Source organism: Orcinus orca, chromosome 6, assembly GCF_937001465.1.
Source record: "Orcinus orca chromosome 6, mOrcOrc1.1, whole genome shotgun sequence".
NCBI lineage: Eukaryota > Metazoa > Chordata > Mammalia > Artiodactyla > Delphinidae > Orcinus > Orcinus orca.
The window spans coordinates 63,708,521-63,726,934 of NC_064564.1; the positions used below are offsets into that span (position 1 = coordinate 63,708,521).

The 18,414-nt window shown below is 41.3% G+C and overlaps 1 protein-coding gene and 1 long non-coding RNA gene across 5 annotated transcripts in view; both read right to left on the reverse strand.

Annotated features, from left to right (window-relative positions):
• The window catches only part of KDM4C (lysine demethylase 4C), a 404,294-nt gene that overhangs the window by 11,290 nt on the left and 374,590 nt on the right, over nt 1-18,414 (reverse strand). For all 3 annotated transcript variants that reach the window (XM_004279122.3, XM_049711313.1, XM_033404418.2), the window contains 2 exons: nt 5,742-5,861; nt 2,342-2,434 (listed from right to left, as the gene is read on the reverse strand). In XM_004279122.3, coding sequence (XP_004279170.1) covers nt 2,342-2,434; nt 5,742-5,861 — 213 coding nt within the window. The remainder of the gene's footprint in view (nt 1-2,341; nt 2,435-5,741; nt 5,862-18,414) is intronic.
• On the reverse strand, nt 14,144-17,306 carry LOC125964767 (uncharacterized). 2 transcript variants are annotated; one of them, XR_007478035.1, is made up of 3 exons: nt 17,247-17,306; nt 16,861-16,977; nt 14,144-16,673 (listed from the first exon to the last, which is right to left on the reverse strand). It is a non-coding gene; the product is annotated as an uncharacterized LOC125964767 (long non-coding RNA). The 2 variants fall into 2 exon arrangements; XR_007478036.1 differs by lacking the exon at nt 14,144-16,673 and adding an exon at nt 16,760-16,790.

Genomic DNA, 18,414 nt, shown 5'->3' on the forward strand with positions numbered 1-18,414 from the left:
GCGCGGGCCTTTCACTGTCGTGGCCTTTCTTGTTTTGGGGCACAGGCTCCAGACGTGCAGGCTCAGTAGTTGTGGCTCACGGGCTTAGTTGCTCCGTGGCATGTGGGATCTTCCCAGACCAGGGCTCGAACCCGTGTCCCCTGCATTGGCAGGCAGATTCTCAACCACTGCGCCACCAGGGAAGCCCTATATATTTTTTAATTTAAAAATTTTCTATGAGAATTTTAAAAAAGCAGTTGAATTTGGTGTGACTGTTCTGAGAAATGGACCTTAGAAAATTTGTGCTCGAGTAAAGCTACATGGTAAAGCATACTGGTATTGGAGCCAAATCTACTGTGGAACAGAGATTGTGATCAGAGCAGAAAGCAAAAAGCTTTCTTTGAATATGATTAAGAAATGGTATTTGAAATCTGTAAGACCCAGCTGGTAGGATGTTTAACCATACATGGATTAGAAAAATCAAAGACCTGAGAGACTTCCAGAGGGCTACCTACTCCATTTCCCAACCTCTAAATCTTCAGGAGATTATTTTTTTTAAAAAGGGGGGAGGGAATGGGAGGGGACAGAGAATCCATGGAAGATAGGAGAAACAGGATGAGAGGCAGTCACCTCCAGCATCTTGAAAAGGAAAGTTTTTCTCAAGAGATTTCAAGACCTAGAACACTGACAAATTACCCAGGTTTTTAGCTCTTTGTTAAGGCTTAACAGATGTCTTTACTATAGGAATATTTTCTTCTCCCTTTCCCTGCTGTTTATTGTCTGGGGGTTAATGTGTTCTCAGGTGTGTGGGCCCCTGCCTGCCACATTCCCTCACTGGGTGGGCAGCAGTGCTGTTACTGTCACTTTTCTCTTGACTGTTTCACTTGGAAGGACCTTCCCCTCGAGGATGCAGCTGAGAAGGAAAAGTCAGTTTACACCTGATGCACTTAACCCTGTTCTCAGGATCCCACCTGACAGGAGAGGAGCTGAATATACAACTGAACATTTAAGGAAACCCATGTTCTTCCAAAGTAATCTAGAGTCGCTCTATCACTGCATAAAAGTATATCATTAGCATGCAATGAAAACTAAGGATGTCATTTATTCAGAAAAAAATTTTCATTTTAGTCAGAAAAATCCCCTCATTCAAATTTCCTAGTTTAGGACTTATCATTTCACAGATGCACTAGATGCAATTCTAAATGAGTAAAACTGACTTCATTTCAGGGTCCAGTAAATATTTTATGATACAATAATGAAAACTAAGTTATTATGAATTATATTTTTTAACAACTTCAGTTTTGACTATTTGTCCATGTTTATTTGTCTTTTAATGGTATGTACAGGGCTGGAAACTAATAACGTTTTCTTTTGTTAAAAAAAACTGCTTTAGTATTTCCACAACTAGTATTTGGGCTTTGTTTATTCCTTTTGTTATAAAAGTGAGAGTTTAGTTTAATTATAAATTGACACAAACATTAATGAGCTTCTGAGAGAGAAGTTAATACAGTTGACCTTGAACAACATGGGTCTGAACTATATATGGGTCCACTTAATACACGGATTTTTTTCAATCATAAACATTATGGTACTACACGATCTGAGTGATTGAATCCATAGATGTGAAACTGTGGGCAGGAAGGGTCTGACTATATAAGTTATATATGACTGTGTGGATGGTCAGCACTCCAACCCCCCGCATTGTTAAAGGGTGAACTGTATATGATAAGGCTATAGGAAACTAGATGTTCGCTATGCTGAGTCCCCTTTAATCTCCTACTGAAAGCTTTCTTTTTTTTTTTTTGCGGTACGCGGGCCTCTCACTGTCGTGGCCTCTCCCGTTGTGGAGCACAGGCTCCGGACGCACAGGCTCAGCGGCCATGGCTCACGGGCCCAGCCGCTCCGCGGCATGTGGGATCCTCCCGGACCGGGGCACGAACCCGTGTCCCCTGCATCGGCAGGCAGACCCTCAACCACTGCACCACCAGGGAAGCCCTGAAAGCTTTCTTTTAACGTTGCTTCCACTAAGAAGATTGTAAATGTCTTGATGGTATCTTTATATGTTCCCAGTTAGCTTGCATAGGACACATATTCAATAACTTTCTGTATGCCAATAGATGTTAACACAAAGAAGCATCGTTTGACCTCATTAGAAAGAAAGATGAGGAACTGGCACCGGTTTCCCTGTTTCTGGGCAAATTTGAGCTTTGGATTAAACGATTTCAATAAGGGAAAAGTTGCATTGGCTTTCTTCAAAATCAATCCAAAAGCCTAAGTATGTTTCCTGCTGGGCTTGGGAAACAGTGAGAGAGGAGGAGAGATTCACATGGCAGATCCCTCAGAGGGATTATCCAGCACTTACAAAACGAGCTTTCACTCTCTTGGGTAACTCTTCATCTAAAGTGTAGATGTCCTCTCTCTTCATTGCTATCTGGGATCCATCTTCAAATTCAACCTAGTGAAAAATAAGACATCGAGCATGATCTATTTAAAAAAGAAGCAAGCATTCACCATTTTCTTCAGCGTTCCCGTTAGCTACATAAAAAAGAAAAAAGGATTTAGGCAGAGCCAACAAGAGAACTAGCCAACAGCCAAGGAAGGAAGAAAAGCTCTTCCCTTATCAAACTAAGAACAAAGTATGTTTTCAAACAGGCCAAAATTCTTGAAAATGAGTGTTTTGCAATATGTGATATGAAAACTTTATCCCCCCAAAGCAAAAACAAAGAAAAGTAACTGCTGCTCAAATGATTTCTCAGAACATGAGATTGTGGCCAATTTAGCATTAACACGGGTGGGGCCTGTAAGTACTGATTGTTTCTTTAAGAGGCTCTGACAACATAAGAGGGAGGACTGTTTCTCTTTGAGAAAGAAGTAATGATACATTTACTCTTGTATAATAATCCTCCCAGATAAAATAATTTCTCAAGTTCTTATGGAGCTTTAACTTTCAAAACTCACTTTTGTTAAATTCAAACAAATGGCCAGGAAGAGCTCAGGTTCTCCTTAACCTCACGTGTCAGCCACCTCAATTTGTGAAAATACATTATCATCTAAATGAAAATGTTTAAAACTTTTAAAACTTTGTTTTCAAGCTAATCAAATGGCAGCAAGTAATTTCATTATCCAGTCTTTTCAATATTTTAGGATATCTTGTTAGAGAAAAAGTGACACTGAATAACAAACATAGAGCATCTGGGGGAAATTCATCAAAGGCCCTACTCGAAGTGATCTTGGTTTAGGCTCAATCCCACATGAACTCTTCCAGAAGAAAGCAACAAAAGGGATGCAATCAGGGTAGAATATCTAATATGTTCTAACTCTGACCACTTATGGTATTCTTGAAATCCCTAACTCGTCTGTCTGAATTCTTTACTTTTAGGAAATAAGTATATGCTTGCAATTCTAGTTAAAAGATAAGTTAAACCATGTAGCTGTGCTATTCATGTTAATTTTAAAAAATCTGCTGAAGTTTAAAAAATACTAAAGATAAAATATATAATTAAACTTCGTATTTATTATCCATGTACTGCTCACGTTTGACTAAGCTCAAACACGGGGCAGAATTAGGTCTCGGTCACAGGAGACTTCTCGCTGCTACTTTCTGGAACGCTGAGATTGGGAAGGCTTTTCTTCCTGGCCTTGTTTCAGCAAAATGGTTTCTGTAACATTTAATTAGGCCAAGGTGTCATTGCAATTTATACAGTTCGATAGCATAGCTAGAACTACCTGTGCCTACCTTTCTTCTGTTTTAGATCATTGGAAAATTCTAAAAGAGAAAAAGGCAATTTTGAAACTAAGAGGGAGTATGGTATGCTGACCAACCATCCCAGTTTGTCCAGGACTGAAGGGGTCTCCCAGGATGCAAGACTTTCAGTGCTAAAGTCAAGGACAGTCCCTCGCAAGCTGGGATAGTTGTTCACCCGACTTGGGACAGAGCCAAGAGTAAATTCTGGCCCTTCCCTTTACCAGCTGTGTGCTCTTGAACAAATTATCACATTCACTGAGCCTTTTTTCCCTCCTTTGTAAAGTAAGAGTCAAAAACATCTATGCTGCAGGGCTACTGTGAGGGCCCCCAAAATGCATATACTTAGGATACTTAGCACTGCGCAGTAGGTATTTAGTTCCATTTTTATAAATATCTTTGCTTATTCGGTGTTGAGGCTGAATAGACACGAAACACAAAATGATCTCAAAAGGCCAGTTGGTTTAATGAGGAATTTTAAACTACTTCCTTGAGAGACAATTTTAATATTAGTCTTAACTTTTTCATTGAGTCTGTAAATATGCTCACAGTTCTATGTTGATAGGCCATGATAAATTCAGCTGAAGTTAGCACACTGACTGATTACTAATTAGCCTGAATTTCAACATGTCTTCATTATACTTTCCATGTAGCTAATAGCTTTGCTTCATGTAAGATGCTTCACTTTTGCATTTATTGTTTAATTAAATGTAATTATTTTCTTTTGAATGATGTAGTGAACGCTTCTTTTCTAGGAATCTCCAGTATTACCAGCCTGTCTTGTGATTCTTGCCAAATTTTGGACATTCTGATACAAAAATGCTGCAGCACTTACCCTGCTGTAAATGACCTGAATCTGCAACTTAACACTTTGTCACCAATACAAAGGGGAAATGGCCTTCTCTCTCTCTCTCTCTCTCTCACTCACACACACACACACACACACACACACACACACACACACACACAGGATATGTACATCCTCCCCTCCCCACCCTGGTGGCTTCTTCTACACCTTAAAAAATGTTCTCCCCTAAGTTGTCCAAACTTCTTTGAACACTTTTAATTACATTGTGCTCCAGTTTTTAGTGCAGTGTCTTTTAATGTACTCTTCCATTTAAGCCCTAGCCCTTTATCAGTCTTTGAACAATTTCTCTGAGGAAACTGGAGGTCTTATCATTCTCAAGCTGTTTTTAACTTCACAGGCCTGAACCTTCTTGCTTTTTCTCCTTTTACTTCAATCTTCCTGTTTTTACGCTACTGCTTAGCTTTAGAATGTTGATTTCTGCCATCGTGTTACTAAAAGTACTATAATTTATTGGTTCTCATAAATTTGTTCCTTTTTAAAGTCTTTCTGAAGGAATATAAATGCACATGCGCCATCCATGTTGTTTTCCTTATTAGAGCTTAACTCATCCTCATTTCTAATAGGGATACAATTCATTTTTAAATTGTATATATATTCTTTAATAATATGTAGAGTTGTTCAGTGAACAGAATGCCAAAATGATAGCTGCACTTTTCATTAAATGAGCGCTCCTTTACGCTCGGGTGCACAGATGGCCACACCTGTGCCGATGCACCATTGGCTTAGGTTTGCTGAAACGCCCGACGGGGATGATGTCTCTCAGGGAAAAGCCACCCATTCAGGGGCTGCTGGATGATGAACAGCCATCACTGATTTGGCTTACAGTTAGATAATCCAGCCAGTTAGTCTCTCCCCGTATCACAGAAACACAAGAAAGCAGCCCACCATCCAGCTGGTTATCTTTTTGACCTAACTAACTATATTCCTTACAATTAACCTATTCATCAGATGTTACTAGAGTTTCCCAGTATCGAACTTGGTAATAAAAGTCTAATATCTAGGTCATCAAACATCGACTTTTTGCCTTTTTTATAAAACAAGAGGTGTTCTAAATTCATGTGGCTTCTTGGTCAGCAGTACACTGGCTGTACCGTCTGCCCTCTGGCTTCTCCTGTCCATCTCAGCAAGCATCACACCCAGGGCGGCACTCACCTGGTACATGTGGGCAACGTTTGATCCGAGATATTTTGCCCCGTAGAGTTTGCCATCAGGCCACTTGACTTGAACGACTTCTCCCTCGGCAGGAGGGCCTAGCCTCACACAGTCTCGGCTCTGCATAATAAATAGTAGTTAGGCTTTTCAAGGCAAATGTCTAAGCGACTGCATTTAGAACGTAGCAAATGAGCAACTCCTGGCAATTAAAAGGAGTTACTGCCTCTGTGTTTTATGGATTATGATCTTGCATGGGTGTTCAGGGGAAGAGCTATAAGCCAAAGGAGTACTTAAAGATTCAGGCCACATCATAAAGTTACAAAGGAACCACCATAATCCAAGAAGGAAAAAACAGCATTTACATTTGCTATTTGACAAAGAATTGTTCAGAGGGTGAGTAAAATGTGCATAGAAACTGCTCTAGCTGAGAAATAGACTGGCTAATGATTTGTAACACCTGACATGTATACAGCATTTTGCAGCTAACAGAAGGCTTCGACATACATCTCGTCTGATCCTCACAATCGTTCCATGAGGTAGGCAGAGACTACTAATTACCCCCATTTTACGGACAAGGAAACTGAGCCTCTGAGGAGGCTCCTTTCAGTTGTCAGGATCTCTGGAGAAGTGAAGCGGTGTAAGAGACAAAGAACTGAGGACGCCCAGGTGGACCTGGGGGCAGGAGAGAAGCAGACGGTCATCAGAGCTGGCAGGCCCGGACGAAGCAGCAAGGGAAGAATGCAGGAGCCTCCAGAGTGCGGCAGGGGAGGCTGTAAGGCCCGGGTCCTGCTCAGCAGGCCTCTTCTGAAGACCCCTGGACCTTCCCCTATAGGCCTGGTTCTGCCTGCACCTCCCATCCACTGAGTAGTCCACCTCATTCCACAGGTGATCCTGGCGGTGCCACAGGCACTCTTCTCACCTCACTTCTTCCACTCAGCACTGCCTCCTCGGGCAGCAACTCAGAACAAATTTCCCACTAGCTCATCCTGGGAAGGTGCTTTTTAGAGGGGGAGGGGTACAGATATACTTTGCAAACTTAAGTTTGTATGTATTGAGAATGACACAATAAAATTTGAATACAAAGGAATTAAATACTTGACTACTTTGATAAATTTTTTGCACATTTAGCAATTCATGTTTTGCTAATCCTGGTATTTTACTGATGAGGCCAATCCGACTGATTGAAATGCACACTTGACCAGTTAAGCTTTAAATACAGACTGGGCAGGGTTCTGTGGTTTAAATGAGAGGCACACACAGGAAATATTTAGTTGTTTATGATTAGAAATCCACCATGTATTACTTTTCATTATTAACAGAAATTTTGCATCATAAAAGAGTGGGCCTTTTACTGTTGGGTTCAGAGTATACCTGAGAGGTTCATCTTTCTCACAGCAGACTATGCCTCCATTTAAAGCTATGGGCAAAGAAAAAAAAGTGTGTGCTCAGAGGCTCTGCAGAGTTGACAGTCTGCATCTAACTTAGTCAAATGAAAATAAGTTTCTTCTTGGCCTTCATAATATTTGATCTCAGGCTACACAGAACTGAAAGAGTAGGATGAAGAACTGTATTCTACATATGCCCCTGGAGTTATCATCTCACTTTTCATTTCCCTTCCCTTCCAAAGATGTACATGGTACTAAGAAGATTGGAAGGTGTAGCTTCTAAATAGATGCTGTCTCCTAGGACAGGAAGCTACATCAGCTCAGGGATAACTCTGAGCTAAAACCCAGATGGTTTGGTGATGGGAGCAAGGAGAGAACAAGAGTAAGTTTCTTCCTTCTCCTAAAGTTTTATTCCATGTGGAGGAAGCTCCATTAAGGTAATACTCCTAGCTTTTCTTTTTTTTCCCACTCCCTCATTCATTCACTATTTTTTTTAACTTTCATTGGAGGATACTCGATTTACAATGTTCTGTTAGTTACAGGTGTACAACAAAGTGAATCAGTTACACATATACACATACCCACTCTTTTTTAGAGTCTTTTCCCATATAGGCCATTACCGAGTACTGAGTAGACTTCCCTGTGCTATAGAGTAGGTTCTTATTAGTTATCTACTACTATATTTTATATATAGTAGTGTGTATATTGTCAATGCCAGTCTCCCAATTTATCCCTCCCCTGCCAAAGCAATCTACAGATTCAACACAATCCCTATCAAATTTCCAATGGCATTTTACACAGAATTACAACAAAAAATTTTACAGTTTGTCTGGAAACACAAAAGACCACGAATAGCAAAAGCAATCTTGAGAAAGAAAAATGGAGCTGGAGGAATCAGGCTCCCTGACTTCAGACTATACTACAAAGCTACAGCAATCAAGACAGTATGGTACTGGCACAAAAACAGAAATATAGATCAATGGAACAGGATAGAAAACCCAGAGATAAACCCAAGCACATATGGTCACCTTATCTTTGATAAAGGAGGCAAGAATATACAATGGAGAAAAGACAGTCTCTTTGATAAGTGAGGCTGGGAAACCTGAACAGCTACATGTAAACAAACGAAATTAGAACACTCCCTGACACCATACACAAAAACAAACTCAAAATGTATTAAAGATCTAAATGTAAGGCTAGATACTATAAAACTCTTAGAGGAAAACACAGGCAGAACACTCTTTGACATAAATCGCAGCAAGATCTTTTTGAATCCACCTCCTAGAGTAATGAAAATAAAAACAAAAATAAACAAATGGGACCTAATGAAACTTTAAAGCTTTTGCACAGCAAAGGAAACCATAAACAAGACGAAAAGACAACCCTCAGAATGGGAGAACATATCTGCAAATGAAGCAACCAACAAAAGATTAATATCCAAAATATACAAACAGTTCTTGGAGCTCAATATCAAAAAAAACAACCCAATCCAAAAATGGGCAGAAGACCTAAATAGACATTTCTCCAGAGAAGACATACAGATGGCCAACAAACACATGAAAAGATGCTCAACATCACTAATTGTTAGAGAAAGGCAAATCAAAACTACAATGAGGTATCACCTTACACCAGTCAGAATGGCCATCATTAAAAAATCTATAAACAAATGCTGAAGAGGGTGTGAAGAAAAGGGAACCCTCATACACTGTTGATGGAAATGTAAATTGATACAGCCACTATGGAAAACAGTATGGAGGTTCCTTAAAAAACTAAAAATAGAGATCCCAAGAAGAGAACTGGGGTTGGCTGCATGAACACAGCCTGAAGGGGGCTAGTGCGCCACAGCTAGCCGGGAGGGAGTCCGGGAAAAAGTCTGGACCTGCCTAAGAGGCAAGAGACCATTGTTTCGGGGTGCGCGAGGAGAGGGGATTCAGAGCACCGCCTAAACAAGCACCAGAAACAGGCACGATCCATGGCTTTCAGCGCAGACACCAGAGACAGGCATGAAACGCTAAGGCTGCTACTGCAGCCACCAAGAAGCCTGTGTGCAAGCAAAGGTCACTCTCCACACCTCCCCTGCCGGTAGCCTGTGCAGCCCGCCATTGCTAGGGTCCCGTAATCTAGGGACAACCTCCCCGGGGAAAACACACACAGTGCACCTCAGGCTGTTGCAACATCACGCTGGCCTCTGCTGCTGCAGGCTTGCCCTGCATTCCGTACCCCTCCCTCCCCCCAGGCCTGAGTGAGCCAGAGCCCCCTAATCAGCTGCTCCTTTAACCCCGTTGTGTCTGGGCGAAGAACAGATGCCCTCAGGCGACCTACAGGCAGAGGCGGGATCAAATCCAAAACTGAACCCCAGGAGCTGTGCGAACAAAGAAGAGAAAGGGAAATTTCTCCCAGCAGTCTCAGGAGCAGCAGATTAAATCTCCACAATCAACTTGATGTACCCGGCATCTGTGGAATACTTGAATAGACAATGAATCATCCCAAGATTAAAGCGATGGACTTTGTGTGATTTTGTCTGTATAGCTTTGCTTTTACCATTTGTCCTAGGGTCCTGTTTGTCCATTTCTTTGGTTTTTGTTTGGGGTTTTTTTGTATACTTTTTTAGCGCTTGTTATCATTGGTGGATTTGTTTTTTGGTTTGGTTGCTCTCTTCTTTCTTTTATTTTTTATTACTTTTCAATTTTTAAAAAAATTTTAATAATTTAAAAAAAATTTTCATTTTAATAACTTTATTTTATTTTTTTCTTTCTTTTTTTATCCCTTTTCTTCTGACCCGTGTGACTGACAGAGTATTGGTGCTCTGGCCGGGTGTCAAGCCTGAGCCTCTGAGGTGGGAGAGCTGAGTTCAGGACGCTGGTCCACCAGAGACCTCCTGGCTCCACATAATATCAAATGGCAAAAGCTTTCCCAGAGATCTCCATCTCAATGCTAAGACCCAGCTCCACTCAACAACCAGCAAATTACAGTGCTGGACACCCTACGCCAAGCAACTAGCAAGACAGGAACACAATCCCACCCATTAGCAGAGAGGCTGCCTTAAATCATAATAAGGTCACAGACACCCAAAACATACCACCAGACATGGTTCTGCCCAACAGAAAGACAAGATCCAGCCTCATCCACCAGAACACAAGCACCAGGAAGCCTACACAACCCACTGAATCAACGTTAGCCACTGGAGGCAGGCACCAAAAACAACGGGAAGTATGAACCTGCAGCCTGCAAAAAGGAGACCCCAAACACAGTAAGTTAAGCAAAATGAGAAGACAGAGTAACACACAGCAGATGAAGAAGCAAGGTAAAAACCCACCTGACCAAACACATGAAGAGGAAATAGGCAGTCTACCTGAAACAGAATTCAGAGTAATGATAGTAAAGATGATCCAAAATCTTGGAAATAGAATGGACAAAATACAAGAAACGTTTAACAAGGACCTAGAAGAACTAAAGAGCAAACAAACAATGATGAACAACACAATAAATGAAATTAAAAATTCTCTAGAAGGAATCAATAGCAGAAAAACTAAGGAAGAAGAACAGATAAGTGACATGGAAGATAAAATAGTGGAAATGACTACCACAGAGAAGAATAAAGAAAAAAGAATGAAAAGAATTGAGGACACTCTCAGAGAACTCTGGGAGAACATTAATAAACGCACCAACATTAGAATTATAGGAGGTCCCAGAAAAAAGAAGAGAAAAAGAAAAGGACTGAGAACATATTTGAAGAGATTATAGTTGAAAACTTCCCTGATATGGGAAAGGGAATAGTCAATAAAGTCCAGAGAGGGCAGAGTCCCCTACAGGGTAAATCCAAGGAGAAACATGCCAAGACACATTAAGCAAACTATCAAAAATTAAATACAAAGAAAAAATATTAAAAGCGGCAAGGGAAAACAACAAATAACATACAAGGGAATTCCCACAACGTTAACAGCTGATCTTTCAGCAGACACTGTGCAAGCCAGAAGGGACTGGCAGGACATATTTAAAGTGATGAAAGGAAAAAACCTACAACCAAGATTACTGTACCCAGCAAGGATCTCATTCAGATTCGACGGAGAAATTAAAACCTTTACAGACAAGCAAAAGCTAAGAGAATTCAGCACCACCAAACCAGCTTTACAACAAATGCTAAAGGAACTTCTCTAGGCAGGAAACACAAATAAAGGAAGGGAACTACAATAACAAACCCAAAACAATTAAGAAAATGGGAATAGGAACATACATATCGACAATTACCTTAAATGTAGATGGACTAAATGCTCCAACCAAAAGACATAGACTGGCTGAATGGATACAAAGACAAGACCTGCATATATGCTGTCTATAAGAGCCCACTTCAGATCTAGGGACACATACACACAAAGTGAGGGCATGGAAAGAGATATTCCATGCAAATGGAAATTAAAAGAAAACTGGAGTAGCAATACTCATATCAGACAAAATAAACTTTAAAATAAAGACTGTTACAAGAGACAAAGAAGGACACTATATAATGATCAAGGGATCAATCCAAGAAGAAGATATAACAATTGTAAATATTTATGCACCCACATAGGAGCACCTCAACATATAAGGCAAATGCTAACAGCCATAAAAGGGGAAATCAACAGTAACACGATAATATCAGGGGACTTTAACACCCCACTTTCACCAATGGACAGATCATCTAAAATGAAACTAAATAAGGAAACACAAGCTTTAAACGATACATTAAACAAGATGGGCTTAACTGATATTTACAGGACATTCCATCCAAAAATAACAGAATACACTTTATTCTCAAGCGCTCATTGAACATTTTCCAGGATAGATCGTATCTTTCTTGGGTCACAAATCAAGCCTTGGTAAATTTAAGAGAATTGAAATCATATCAAGTATCTTTTCTGACCACAATGCTATGAGACTGGATATCAATTACAGGAAAAAGTCTGTAAAAATTACAAACATGTGGAGGGTAAACAATACACTACTTAATAACAGAGATCACTGAAGAAATCAAAAAATACCTAGAAACAAATGACAAAGAAAACACGACAAGCCAAAACCTATGGGATGCAGCAAAAGCAGTTCTCAGAGGGAAGTTTATAGCAATACAATCCTACCTCAAGAAACAAGAAACAACTCAAATAAACAACCTAACCTTACACCTAAAGCGATTAGAGAAAGAAGAACAAAAAAACCCAAAAGTTAGCAGAAGGAAAGAAATCATAAAGATCAGATCAGAAATAAATGAAAAAGAAAGCAGCTCATGCAGCTCAATAACAAAAAAACAAACAACCCAATCCAAAAATGGGCAGAAGACCTAAATAGACATTTCTCCAAAGAAGATATACAGACTGCCAACAAACACATGAAAGAATGCTCAACATCATTAATCATTAGAGAAATGCAAATCAAAACTACAATGAGATATCATCTCACACCAGTCAGAATGGCCATCATCAAAAAATCTAGAAACAATAAATGCTGGAGAGGGTGTGGAGAAAAGGGAACACTCTTGCACTGCTGGTGGGAATGTGAATTGGTTCAGCCACTATGGAGAACAGTATGGAGGTTCCTTAAAAAGCTACAAATAGAACTACCATATGACCCAGCAATCCCACTACTGGGCATATACCCTGAGAAAACCAAAATTCAAAAAGAGTCATGTACCAAAATGTTCATTGCAGCTCTATTTACAATAGCCCGGAGATGGAAACAACCTAAGTGCCCATCATTGGATGAATGGATAAAGAAGATGTGGCACATATATACAATGGAATATTACTCAGCCATAAAAAGAAACGAAATTGAGTTATTTGTAGTGAGGTGGATGGACCTAGAGTCTGTCATACAGAGTGAAGTAAGTCAGAAAGAAAAAGACAAATACCGTATGCTAACACATATATATGGAATTTAAGAAAAAAAAAATGTCATGAAGAACCTAGGGGTAAGGCAGGAATAAAGACGCAGACCTCCTAGAGAACGGACTTGAGGTTATGGGGAGGGGGAAGGGTGAGCTGTGACAGGGAGAGAGAGAGTCATGGACATATACACACTAACAAACGTAGTAAGGTAGATAGCTAGTTGGAAGCAGCCGCATGGCACAGGGATATTGGCTTGGTGCTTTGTGACAGCCTGGAGGGGTGGGATAGGGAGGGTGGGAGGGAGGGAGACGCAAGAGGGAAGAGATATGGGAACATATGTATATGTATAACTGATTCAACTAACACACCATTGTAAAGCAATTATACCCCAATAAAGATGTTAAAAAAATAAAGAAAGAAAGAAATGAAAAAGAAATGAAGGAAACAATAGCAAAGATTAATAAAACTAAAAGCTGGTTCTTTGAGAAGATAAACAAAACTGATAAACCATTAGCCAGACTCATCAAGAAAAAAAGGGAGAAGACTCAAATTAACAGAATTAGAAATAAAAACGGAGAAGTAACAACTGACACTGCAGAAATACAAAGGATCAGAAAAACATAATTTAAAGAGTCATGTACCACAGTGTTCACTGCAGCTCTGTTTGCAATAGCCAGGACAAGGAGGCAACGTAAGTGTCCATTGACAGACGAATGGATAAAGAAGATTTGGCACACGTGTAGAATGGAATATTACTCAGCCATAAAAAGAAACGAAACTGAGTTATTTGTAGTGAGGTGGATGCACTTAGAGTCTGTCATATAGAGTGAATAGGTCAGAAAGAGAAAAACAAATACTGTATGCTAACACATATATATGGAATCTAAAAAAAAAAAAAAGGTCATGAAGAACCTAGGGGCAAGACGGGAATAGACGCAGACCTACTAGAGAATGGACTTGAGGACATGGGGAGGGGGAAGTGTAAGATGGGACAAAGTGAGAGAGTGGTAGTATATATATGGACATATATACACTACCAAATGTAAAATAGATAGCTAGTGGGAAGCAGTCGCATAGCACAGGGAGATCAGCTAGGTGCTTTGTAACCAGCTAGAGGGGTGGGATAGTGAGGGTGGGAGGGAGGGAGATGAAAGAGGGAAGAGATATGGGGATATTTGTATATGTATAGCTGATTCACTTTGTTATAAAGCAGAAAGTAACACACCATTGTAAAGCAATTATAGTAACACACCATTGTAAAGCAATTATATTCCAATAAAGATGTTAAAAAAAAAAAACTAAAAATAGAACTACTATATGACCCAACAATCCCAATACTGGGCATATACCCTAAGAAAACCATAATTCAAAAAAACAAACCGAAAAAACAACAACAAACAAACAAAACACATGCACCCCAATGTTCACAGCAGCACTATTTACAATAGCCAGGACATGGAAGCAACCTAAATGTCCACCAAAAGAGCAGTGGATAAAGAAGATGTGGTACATATATACAATGGGATATTACTCAGTCAAAAAAAGGAATGAAATTGGGTCATTTATAGAAATATGGATGGTCTAAAGAGTATCATACAGAGTGAAGTAAGTCAGAAAGAGAAAAGCAAATATCGTATAATAATGCATATATGTGGAATCTAAAAAAATGGTGTAGATGACCTTATTTGCTAAGCAGAAATAGGACACAGACATAGAGAACAAATGTATAGATACCAAGGGGGAAAGTGATGGGGTGGGAGGAATTGGGAGACTGGGACTGACACATATACATTATTGATACTATGTATAACAGAGACAACTGATGGGAACATACTGTATAGCACAAGAACCTAATGCACTGTGGTAACCTAAATGGGAGGGAAGTCCAAAAGGGAGGGGATATCTGTATGTATATGGCTGATTCATTTTGTTGTGCAGTGGAGGTTAACACAACATTGTAAAGCAACCATACTCCAAATAAAATTAATCAGAAAAAAAAAGAAGACATATGGATGGCTAAAAAGCACATTAAAAGATGCTCAACATCAGTAATTCTTAGTGAAATGCAAATCAAAACTACAATGAGGTATCATCTCACACTAGTCAGAATGGCCATTATCAAAATATCTACAAACAATAAATGCTGGAGAGGGTGTGGAGAAAAGGGAACCCTCCCACACTGTTGGTGGTACAGCCACCACTATGGAGAACAGTATGGAAGTTCCTTTAAAAACTAAAAATAGAGCGACCATATGATCCAGCAATCCCACTCCTGGGCGTATATCTGGAAAAAACCATAATTCAAAAAGAGACATGCACCCCAGTGTTCATTGCAGCACTATTTACAATAGCTAAGACATGGAAGCAACCTAAATGTCCACCAACAGAGGAATGGATAAAGAAGATGTGGTACATATATACAATGGAATACTACTCAGCTATTAAAAAGAACAAAATAATGCCGTTTGCAGCAACATGGATGGACCTAGAGATTGTCATACTGAGTGAAGTAAGTCAGACAGAGAAGGACAAGTATCAGGTGATATCACTTATATGTGGAACCTTAAAAGGGGTACAAATGAACTTATCTACAGAACAGAAATAGAGTTATAGATGTAGAAAACAAACTCATTCTCCAAGAGAGTAAGGAGTGACACTTATATTGTTGAGTTTTCTGAAGGAGACTGCATTTTCCAAACGATGCACTACAGTGCCTTGGGGCACCACAGCAAACTTACTGGGGTTCTGAAATAGGGATATTTTCAGGGAAAACACAGTTGTCAGACACCGAGCTTATTACTACTATTAAGTTGTTTAGACCAAACTAGTAGATGGAACTGTTAGGTATTTCCTTTGGCCTAGGAGCGCTATAAAAAACGTGCTGAGATAGCCAGGGTCTGTAAGCCAAGCAAGGCTGGTAACTTCTGGCTTACCCCTCACCTTCCGTTTCTCTTTGGAGCCCCTCTGCCGGCAGAGAACTTGCTTTCTGCTCTGCTCCTTTCACAGAGAGGATCTGGCGGTGCCCTGTACTACCTTTCTAGGAGGCCTAATTCTCAGGTCCAGTATCAGGAAAATTCTTTCCCTACAGATGGAAGCCACACTCTCCAGCATCTGCTTTATGACAAAGGAGATATGTTAAGTTTTCAAACTCTGACTTCTTTCTCTCTCTAAATTGCTTATCCTCAGTCAGGATGAGACGTTTTCTATTGGGCCCTTCCTCAGTCCCAACAGAGGCAAGTCCAGGCCTCAGGCATTACAAGGCCACAGTCCCCATCTACTCACCCACCACAAGCCACCTCCAAGCAGGAGAGTTATGCCCTTAGTTTCACAGATTTGACCTTCAACAGAGGTTTACTAGCCTTTAAAATGACTACCCCAAACCAATCCTGACCTGCAATTCTACGTACCATAACACCAAGGTGTGGCAATGGCCATAGAAATGTGGCCTGAGGAAAGTATAAAGTATACTTGAGGAATTTATCATAAACATACACCCTTATTAGTAAACTAAATATATGCAACTTTACCAAGTGAGGAACAATTCCTTTTTGAAAAATTCTTTGGAACTAAATGTCTGAGATACAGTTTGACGTCTTGCTTACTGGCAATGAGCGCTTTACTCACAGCAAATCTTAATTTGGCACAGTGACCTCCCAGAGCCCCCCAGCTCAGCCTCCAGGCACAGTGACCTCCCAGAGCCCCCCAGCTCAGCCTCCAGTCACAGTGACCTCCAAGAGCCCCCCAGCTCAGCCTCCAGTCACAGTGACCTCCAAGAGCCCCCCAGCTCAGCCTCCAGGCACAGTGACCTCCCAGAGACCCCAGCTCAGGCATAGTGACCTCCAAGAGCCCCCCAGCTTAGCCTCTAGGCACAGTGACCTCCCAGAGCCCCCCAGCTCAGCCTCCAGGCACAGTGACCTCCAAGAGCCCCCCAGCTCAGCCTCCAGGCACAGTGACCTCCCAGAGCCCCCCAGCTCAGCCTCCAGGCACAGTGACCTCCCAGAGGCCCCCAGCTCAGCCTCCAGGCACAGTGACCTCCAAGAGCCCCCCAGCTCAGCCTCCAGGCAGTGACCTGCAAGAGCCCCCAGCTCAGCCTCCAGGCACAGTGACCACCAAGAGCCCCCCAGCTCAGCCTCCAGGCACAGTGACCTCCCAGAGACCCCAGCTCAGCCTCCAGGCACAGTGACCCCCAAGAGCCCCCCAGCTCAGCCTCCAGGCACAGTGACCTCCAAGAGCCCCCCAGCTCAGCCTCCAGGCACAGTGACCTCCCAGAGCCCCCCAGCTCAGCCTCCAGGCACAGTGACCTCCCAGAGCCCCCCAGCTCAGGCACAGTGACTCCCAAGAGCCCCCCAGCTCAGGCACAGTGACTCCCAAGAGCCCCCAGCTCAGCCTCCAGGCACAGTGACCTCCCAGTGACCCCAGCTCAGCCTCCACCCAGCTGTGCTCTGGATCGGCCACAGTCACTTCACACACTTTCCTGTCAAAATCTAGGGAAGACAGTTCGGTTGGCTTTCTCAATTTCTTGCCTTCAGAACTTTTTTTCTTTATTCATAGTAGAAGAATAAAGAAAAATAACCAATCAAACACATAAAAACATAAAATTTTCTGAGAATCTCCCTTCCTCCTCCACCACCAGGAGGCATTATTCTCAGTCATGATGCCCAATTTCTCACTCTTTGCCAGGTCCTTTAGCTGGAAGTGGATGTACCTGGATTTGCATATAACTTCATTTAGTGAGTATTACTTATTATTTACACCCCAGCTACTTCCCAAATGGACTTAAGGCAGCTCATAGTAAAACACAAGAGTTTATTTCTGTAACATCTACTTTCCTCCATAGAGAAGTGGTTTCAATTCATCAGCTGTCTCAATTCTTGAGTCTGCCAGAAACTTTCTATGACTACATGGCATATAAAGCATTTAAATAGAAATGGGATTAGGAGCACGTGGGCTGATGAAAAGAAGTTGAAAAGTCTGATATTTACGTTTCCCCGACCCCTCCAGCATAGAAGCTGCTGGGTGTCCCCAAAACTGTCACAGTCACTAATCTGATATCTATTTACTGACCACCTGTGTGAGACACTGGAGGAGCCAACAGTGTCCACCTCCCCAAGCTAGGGACAGACAGAGGGTGTCGTGTCCATACCTGGAAGCCTGTAACACTGAGCCCCACAGCTGTGGGCTGGGGACCTCAGGGGTCCCTGCAAGGGCTGGAATCCATGTGGAGTACATGAGCTTTGGCCACCATGATCACTTCAACCAGAACAGAATTTTTGATTTTATAGGTTGGGTTTCTGAGTAGGACTTCATGCAGGGAAAAAAAAAAGTTTCTGTTAAAAATGAGAGGTCTGAAAAAAATGAAATAAAATAAATAAAATATCTGAAGATGAGGGGATTCAGTTTATGGAAAGCAATGGCTTGAAGGGTCTGCCT